The sequence below is a fragment of the Oryzias melastigma genome, linkage group LG3 (assembly GCF_002922805.2).
Source record: "Oryzias melastigma strain HK-1 linkage group LG3, ASM292280v2, whole genome shotgun sequence".
In the NCBI taxonomy this organism is placed as follows: Eukaryota; Metazoa; Chordata; class Actinopteri; order Beloniformes; family Adrianichthyidae; genus Oryzias; species Oryzias melastigma.
In genome coordinates this window covers 34371305-34380487 of record NC_050514.1, presented here as the reverse complement: position 1 = coordinate 34380487, position 9183 = coordinate 34371305, and the positions used below count along the sequence as shown (strand labels likewise).

The 9183-nt window shown below is 41.9% G+C and overlaps 1 protein-coding gene across 1 annotated transcript in view; it reads right to left on the bottom strand.

Moving 5' to 3' along the window:
- Positions 1–2863: 2863 nt before the first annotated feature.
- The window catches only part of cd81a (CD81 molecule a), a 23387-nt gene continuing 17067 nt past the window's right edge, over positions 2864–9183 (bottom strand). Inside the window, exons 3-8 of the mRNA XM_024296010.2 lie at positions 8562–8659; positions 8415–8489; positions 8017–8136; positions 7847–7945; positions 5492–5575; positions 2864–3635 (exon numbers count right to left, since the gene is read on the bottom strand). Coding sequence (XP_024151778.1) covers positions 3573–3635; positions 5492–5575; positions 7847–7945; positions 8017–8136; positions 8415–8489; positions 8562–8659 — 539 coding nt within the window. The 3' untranslated portion in view covers positions 2864–3572. The remainder of the gene's footprint in view (positions 3636–5491; positions 5576–7846; positions 7946–8016; positions 8137–8414; positions 8490–8561; positions 8660–9183) is intronic.

Below are 9183 nucleotides of genomic sequence, written 5' to 3'. Positions count from 1 at the left end.
TTAACACCATTTACAATAAAACAAACAACCAATAAAAAAGGAATAGGCAGAAGCTTATTCAGCTTATTCAATGCCTTTCATTCATTCATTCTTTCATTCATTCATTCATTCGTTCTTTCATTCATTCATCTTCTTGGCAGCTTTGTCCCTTTTGGGTCGCAGCGGTGCTGGAACCTAACCCGGCTACTGATGGACAAAAATGATGACTGTCCTTGAAAACTAAACAACGTTCATGCTGGTCAACATGACAAAGAAATAGATTAAATTAAACAAAATCTATATACAAACAAATACAAGCAGATCAAATCCCTTTACATATGTGTATTGTAATCATCTATACATTTATTTTTTCAATTCAATTCAATTCAATTCAATTTTATTTATATAGCCCAAAATCACAAAGAGATTTGCCTCATTGGGCTTCAAAATATGAACAATAGTTAAAAACTAAACAGACTAAATAAACTGGTTATCCCTGCCCTTAGACCCTCCCTCCCGGTAAGGAAAAACTCCTAAAAAAACCTGAGTCAGGAAAAAAGAAGAAACCTTAGGGATTCCCACATGAAGGAGAGATCCCATCCCAGGACGGACAGGAGATACCAGAACAGTTAAAGAAAAATTAGCTACGTATCTAAAAGAGTTCATTCAGATAAAGCTGAGGGACGAGTGATGATGAAGTCCATTTTTTAAACTGTAAAAGCAAAATACTTAATTTGAATTCATCACTCCTATTTTTCCATAATTTTACCAAATGAACTAAAACACATCTGGCCTAAATATTGGCTCAAACCTCAATGTAGACCTCTTAAATTCTACTAACTCTTAAACAGTTTCTGTAAATATATTTTTAGAGTAAATTATGTTTTACTCTATAAACAATTTCTAAGACCTTAACACAAACAATTTCCTTTAATTTTAAGCTTTTATTCAAACAAAATAAAGAATTTGTTGGTTCATAATATCCAGTTCTGTTTACTGTTCTAATGGCTTTTTTGTAGTTTAACCAAAGATTCTATGATAGTTTTTCCTGCATTTTCCCAAATCTCTACACAACATGAAACATACGGAACATCTAATAAACAGTAAACAAGATACAAACTCGCTGATTTTAAGTAGAAGACCAATAGATCTAGAAACTTTATGTTTTATATGATTTATGTCAGATTTCCAAGACAATTTATCCATTATTACTCTTAAAAACTTTACTTCGTTAACATATTGGATTTCTGCACCATTTAAATATTATTTAGTATTTACAACATTTCTATTACCAGAAAAAAATTTGGCTTTGTTTGGATTTAGATAACTTGTTATAATCAAACCATTTCTGAATCAAATTCAATTCTTGTTCAACAACATCTCAGTATTTTTTCCTGAACAAAACATATCGATGTCATCAACAAACATAAAGAATCTGAACTATTCTGAACATCAAAAAAATATAATTAATGTATATCGATAAACTTTGGTCCAAGGACTGAACCTTGTGGGAGTCAACAAAAACATTTTCTAAACTAGAATCTGCATTATTAATGGTTACATACAGAACCAGAGTTCAATCCAAATTAAACAAACTGTGGATCGTGACCTCTGACCTGCAGCATCTCTGAACTTTGGAGTCTCCAAAACCATCATGTAAACCTGCTAAAGATCTGGATTCTGTTCTGCAGAGAAGAACCCTGGAACCGTTTGGGTTTGGAGAACGTTCTGAAAGAAAAGTTGGACCTTTAGAATCATTTAATGAAGAAGACCAAGATCCATCAGAAGTTTGTGTCCTCCTCGAGGTCTCTACAAGTTTCTCCCAGTTAAATTTAAGACTTTTTAAGGCCCTGCAGGAACCCTGAAATAGGGCTGGGTTGATAAAATTGATGAATTAATCTGAATCGATCTAAGCTTAATAGATCAATAATCCATCCAGAAAAGTAGAGATCGATCTAACGCACAATGCTAAAGTCCGCTAGCCTGATGCTAACGTATAATGCTAACGCTCTGTCCACCTACACATACATCGCTGACTAAATTGGCATCTATGACTTTTTTAAATTAGTTTAAGGAAATAGTTTTGAAGTAACCATTGTGGTCTAAAACATGCTCATACTTTCTTCTTCTTCTGGAATAAGGTGTAATGCTGTAGCGCGATCGCCACCTAGTGGCCAAACTGAAACGTCCTCCAGGAGAACCAGAACAATTGTTGGAGCTTCTCCTTTAGAGAATCCATGTAACTCTGGATGATATTAACAATCTCATTATTTCACTGATACATTTTACAGTATGTGAACTGGATCAGATCATTATGAACATATTAAATATATATAGATTGTTAATGTATTTCTAAACAAATGTGTCTAAATGTGTAAACTCAAAACTGAACTGAATCAAATTGAAAGGATCAAAAGAAACTAAAAATATTAGAAATCAAATTGATCCATGTTCTGGTGAATTCTACTGGAAATCATTGGCGAAACCCCGAGAGTCTTCGTCAGGTCTAAGACCAGAGAATCTGCTCCTGAAACACATTCCTGACCTCCATGAATGCAGAGCGGCCTGACACTAGTTTCAGCTCCACGCTCAGATCTCCTAAAGAATTCCACGACTCAAAAACATTGATTTATTTATTTATTTGTCAGGTTCAAGTCTCTATTTCTTCACTTTTAGATACTTGTTGCCTAAAGAATAAGAACCCGACTCAGAAAATCCTGTTAGTTAACCCTAAAAACGGATGTTTTCAGCAGAAATATCAAGTTCCTACGACCTGCAGAGGCGCCGACTCTCATTTGGATCAACACTTGGATCATGGAGGAGGTTCAGGTCCGGTCAAGGTTCTGTTGGGTTCAGGAGAAAGAATAAAGACTCAAAGCCGATGTTTTTTTGGAAAATACATTTAATCCCTTTATATTTGGGCAAACCACAGTTTGCCGGAGAGGAGGGGGGGTGGGGGCATGCGGCCACGGGGTTCAAAGGTCAGCATTGGAGGTGGCCGCAGCACCCGGGTCCTCCTCCAGCCCGGCCGGACGTACCAAAGACACGAGGAGGCGGGGGTGGGGGCGAAGACGACAGCCTCGGGTCTCCTTAGGGGCGGAGCTCTGAGGCCTCTTCAAACGACACCTGACCGAGCGCTGGAACGCCGGCGCTAATACTTCCTTTGCTAGCATGGTTTTGGCACCGAAGGGTAACAGGAAACGGAGCGTCAGAAAGGATGCAGGAAATGACAGAAGCGGGCGGGGTCAGCTGATCCATGCTCAGGCAGAAAGAAGCGCGGTCAACATACATTTATATACAGTTTATACATGAAACAGTGAAAAAACCTCCAGCGGAGAACGTAAGAGCATCTTCATACGCAGAAAGGCCGTTAGCAAGCGTCTGTGGCTTCACGTCGACAGACGCGAGTCACGGCTACGAGTGAGGCGGCGTCTGGACTAACGTGGAGGGAACACGGTTTACATGGTCGTAAAGAGAGGACTACTTCCAGCAAGCGCTATACGTGGTTTTTCTAGTTACAAAAGAGAGGCGGGTCGTGGCGGCCGTCCTCTGGTCGGGGCGCCGCCCACCTGGCTGGCCGGCCGCGGCGGTCCTCAGTACACCGGACTGTTGCGGATGCCGCAGCACAGGACCATGCTGAAGATCATCTCAAAGATCTGTGGGGGGAGAGACGGGTCAGCGGAGGGACGGTCAGCTCAGACAAAAACTCATGAATGCAGGTGGACACAGGTGTGCTGATAACAGGTGAACACAGGTGTGCTGATAACAGGTGAACACAGGTGTGCTGATAACAGGTGAACACAGGTGTGCTGACAACAGGTGGACACAGGTGTGATGATAACAGGTGGAGACAGGTGTGCTGATAACAGGTGGACACAGGTGTGCTGATAACAGGTGGACACAGGTGTGCTGATAACAGGTGAACACAGGTGTGCTGACAACAGGTGGACACAGGTGTGATGATAACAGGTGGACACAGGTGTGCTGATAACAGGTGGACACAGGTGTGCTGATAACAGGTGGACACAGGTGTGCTGATAACAGGTGGACACAGGTGTGATGATAACAGGTGGACACAGGTGTGCTGAGGGCGACAGGTATCAAACACAAAAAGTAGATAAGATGCAGGTTTGTCGTACAGATCCGTACATACACGGTCAGTACTCTCATTGTAACAGACACGTACCAAACCCAAACCCATACCAGACGTACAAACAGACGCGGTACCGGACCTGAACCGGTACCAGACGCTGTACAAGACACGGTACTAAACACATTAACAAACCTGAACCAGTACCTGACTTGGTACCAAACCCGAACCCAAACCGGTACCAGACGCGGACCAGTACCGAGGCCGTATTAGAAACAGACGCAGTACCACACCCTTATTGGTACCAGGCGCTGTACCAGACCCAAACTGGTACTTGACCCAAACTGGTATCAGATCTGTAATGGTACCAGAATCAGAACCAGACCCAAACCAGTACCAGACCCGTGTTGGTACCAGACGCAGTAAAAAACCCAAACCCAAACCAGTACCAGACATGAACCAGTACCACATGCGGTAACAAACCCAAACCAATGACAAAGGACCAGATGCAGTACCCGCCATATACCGGTACTTGGTTAGGGTATCGGTGTGCTCTGCATCCGGTACTGGACCAGTTCCAGTTCGCGGCCTGGACGTTGGGGACCCGTGATTTATTTCACATCAAAAAAGACGACTAGTAGGGAAATCCCTAAACGTCAATGTTTGACTCAGAGGGGTTCAGAACCAAACGTCAGCGTTTGACTCAGAGGGGTTCTGAACCAAACATCAGTGTTTGACGCAGAGGGGTTCAGAACCAAACGTCAGTGTTTGACGCAGAGGGGTTCTGAACCAAACGTCAGTGTTTGACGCAGAGGGGTTCTGAACCAAACGTCAATGTGACGAGTCGGAGTGAGAATGTGTTGACCACACACGACAGTGGTACGTTCTGTTTCCATGACGTCCCTTCAGGTGAAACTCAAAGACACGCCTGTGCTTCCCTTTAAGATGTGGCCACTCCTCTCTATGTCCCTGTGAGGACCCGGACAACCCAAAACCCACAGAACCCGGACAGGTGATGGTGTCGTACGGAGTCCTTACGCCACACTCTAGTCGTCAGTGTGGTGTGAGTTACTGACCGCACAAGTCCTGTGTGTTCATGGTATGGGGTTGGTGTTAAAACAATGAGATCTGTACGACACACCTGGGTCTCGCCTACTTCACCTTCACGAGTTTGTGAGTGTTCACTACGACCTGTTACCTGCAGCAAGCATGTAGAAGAGCTGCAATAACCAGACTAATGAAATGTTCAGAGATTTCAGGATAAACCTGCTGAAGGAACCAATGAAAGATGAACGCTAAAACTAGTGCTGTGATGTCACAGTTTGCCTGAAGATGGCGCTGTAGCCCTCTCACTTCTCAGGCTTTACTGAAACTGGAGCTAGCGTGTTCCAAACACGAGGAGAGTCTCGTTCCTGATCTCACCATGATGACGGCGATCACCAGAGCAACGATTCCCACGATGTAGATCTTTGTGGAGAACAGCTCGTTGATGCTGGTGTGGCAGCTCTGCCAAGAGAAACAGGAAGACTGATCAGAACCACAGTGGCTTCCTGTTAGCATGTTTACATTTAAAGGGTAACCAAACAGAAAATTAACCTTTTTTGACTGTTGACGTCTATAAATGAGGCTGTGAAAGCGCTCTGTTGGTCCTTGCCACATTTTGTTTAATTTCTGAATGTATAGTTTGATAGTAGCTGAGATAAACGAGGAAATCCTCCACAGATTCGCAGCAGAACCTGCAGAAGTTCTTAGCTAATGCTAGCTTAGCTCAGGGGTCCCCAAACTTTTTCTTTTCTGATGGGGGCGGGGTTGGTTTGTAGACTAACAGAAAAAGTGTAACAATCACTGCCTAAAAATGAAGATTAGTGGTTTTCCAAAAAGCCACACAGAGCAGAATTTTACATAATTAATTTCCAGAAGCTTCACAGAAAAAACTGAAACTAAAACAATGTAAAAACTAGATTTATAGCATTACCTGCAATACATTTATAGCTGGATATGCTTAAATTAATATCTAAAAACTCAGAAACAGAGAAAGCTAAAAAACAAAGACCATCTTTAAAACATAAATGCTTAAACTATGACGTAGCCGAACATCTTAATGGCAAACAAACTAAAATACATCATAAGATGTACATGCAGAGTAGTGCTGAACAATAGGGACGTCCAATCAGTTTTTTTTGGGGGGGGTCAATCTGATTTCAATTAATTTGATTTAGAGTTTCTGCCGATACGAGTCCTTATCTGATACTTTTGTAAAACATTTTAAAAGGTACAAATTCAATAAACATATTCAGGTTTTTCCTCATTTTATTTCATTTACATTATTTGATCATTTAACATGTAAACAGAGTAATTCTTTTTCTTTTAACAAACTAGTAAAAATAGTGCAAATATTACTTCAAAAAGTACCGTTATCTAGTAAATGCAGAGGATAATTAGTCATTTAAGAAGGTTTAGTGACTTTAGCTTTAATATTTTAGAACTATTGAACATTTTTAACCAAATGTGATTCATATCGTATTTTAAAATTCTTTGTTGTAGCATAAATATGATGATGAATATTCATATTTGATATCATTAGAACCATTTATTCATATCTTTTTTGTTTGTTTTGTTTTTAAAAATGATATCACCCCTCAATAAATCAGACTTTTTTTGCTTTATTAGCACAGTAGTTCATTTTCTTAACTTTTATTTAACTTTTTAAAACAGGCAGAGCAAAGAACAGCTCACGCCCCAAGAGGTTAACTCGCAGAGCTAGCGCCTAGCATTAGCAGTTAGCATCTCCGTCTGTCAGCAGAACGGAGAGTTTAGAATAAAAAACAAAATCCTTTTTTCTGTTGAAATGCATTTGTAGGTTGTTGTTTGCGTTAAGACAAACTAACAGAGACTTTCTGTCAGATTAAAGCATTTTTAAAAGAGTTTATTGAACATTTCATTAGCTTGACTGAACTGTTGCGGTTAGCTTCCTGCTTGAACTGCTGCGATTTCTGGCAATAACAAGTCGTGATCCGTTCATGACGAACAGACTTCTAGAGGAGTATACAGACTTCTAGAGGAGTATTTATCCTCAATAATAACCCAGATGTATAAAGCGCTGATCCTTATATGAATAAAGTAAATATCCGATATCGATCGAGTCATCAAACACGTGATCGATCTGGGCCTCGCTAACTATGTTTAAAAAAATTATTAGTGTTAAATGCAACATTATCTGCAGAAACTGTAGAAAAATGTTAAAGATTAGGACTGAAATAAAGATGCAGAACTGCAAAACAAAAGGATAAATAAAGATGCAGATCAGAGATTTATGCTAAAATAACAAAATAATTTAGGAAAATACTTTTAAAATCATTTAAACACGTCTTGAAAATAATGTTATGAACTCTTATAAAGACTCAAATTAATCCCCAATCATTTCCAACTTGGAAGAACATTTTATTTAGTTTCACTGAAAATTACAATTCTATCTAACAAATCTCTTAATCAATCAAAGCATTACATTCCTAAAACTAAATTTAACATAAAAATCAATTTTTTTTTAATTCTTTGCTAAAATCAGACAGTTTTTACACTATTTCACCACAAGTACCAACAAAAAAGCAGTTGAGTCATCGTCTGTTTCAGGTTTACACAATTCTGTTCTTATTTACAAATATTCTGAATTAAATTAAAATAAACCTTAATGACGTATTCAAAAATAAAAAAGAAACCAGAGGTCCAAAGAGGAAGCATAAGAAACATGAGGAGGAGGAGCTTGTCGGCGTCACTTACAACCCCGATGTATTCGTTGGAGCAGACGTCGGTCCCGCCCGCTATCCCTACAACCTTGCTGAGGAGAGACGTGCCCAACCCTTTCCCGCAGCATTTCAGCTGAAACACAGAAAGCAGCCGTGAGTCTTTCAGCGCCGCCAACATGCTGACCTGACAGCTCGGACTCTCACCGTTTCATGGAAGATCTTCAGTCCCTGCATGGCGGGCTTATTGTCGCCGTTTTGGGTGACGCCTACTTTCATGGCCTCGTCGTACATGAAGTCATAGAAGGTGATCATGTCTTTGGATATCTGTCAGGAGGACGCCAAAAAACAAGAAATTCTGAGGATGAAATGCTCATCATGACCATCTCCACTTCAATAAAAACCTGATCAAATATATCTAAATCAAAGATGGCGGTCTGGGCAACCATCAGCTGTGACTGAACTTAATACGGCGTCTTAGTGAGTTTTTATGATCAGGAAAAGTTTTTCAAAGCAGCAGAACACGACTTCCTCGTCTCTTCCTTTAAGGTTGAAGGACGCCGATCGGGCGTCGCTCAGGACCGCCCAGCCCGCCTCAGGCTTACGGTTTCTCTGTGCATGTATCCGTAGATCCCAGCGGCGACTTCGCAGGCGAACAGGATGACCAGGCAGGTGAAGAACTGCAGGACAGAGAGCAAACGGGTCGTCAGCCAGAGCCTCCTGTGAACATTCAGGTTCTGAGCGGGACTCACCGTTCCCAGCAAACACTGCGACTCCTGGATGGCGCCGTAACAGCCCAGGAAGCCCACCACCATCATCACGGCGCCCACGGCGATCAGAATGTGGATGCCTGGAAACACAGGGGGAACAGACCGACTCAGGTTTCCACGGTAACATGACAACAAAGGATTGGAGCCGGCGGATGAAGGATCCAGTGGAGTACAGCTGCTGACAGTAACATCTCATGGACAGCAGGCGGCGCCGTTTGGCTTTTTATGATTCTTTGGCTCTAGACTGAAGAGGGCAGTGAAGAAAACGGGATGAAAGGTTTGCTGCTTCAAAGCTGTCCTTTTCCTCAACATCCTTAAACTGCAAACAAACTGCAAACATCTGAACCATGTTCTAGTTAGGGAGCTTTCCCCTCCTGATGCCCACAGAAAGATCTGCAGACGGACCTGCAGACGGACCTGCAGACGGACCCGCAGACGGACCCGCAGACAGATCTGCAGAAAGATCTGCAGACGGACCCGCAGGCGGACCCGCAGACAGATCTGCAGACGGACCCGCAGATAGACCTGCAGACGGACCCGCAGATAGACCTGCAGACGGACCCGCAGACAGATCTGCAGACGGACCCGCAGACTGATCTGCGGA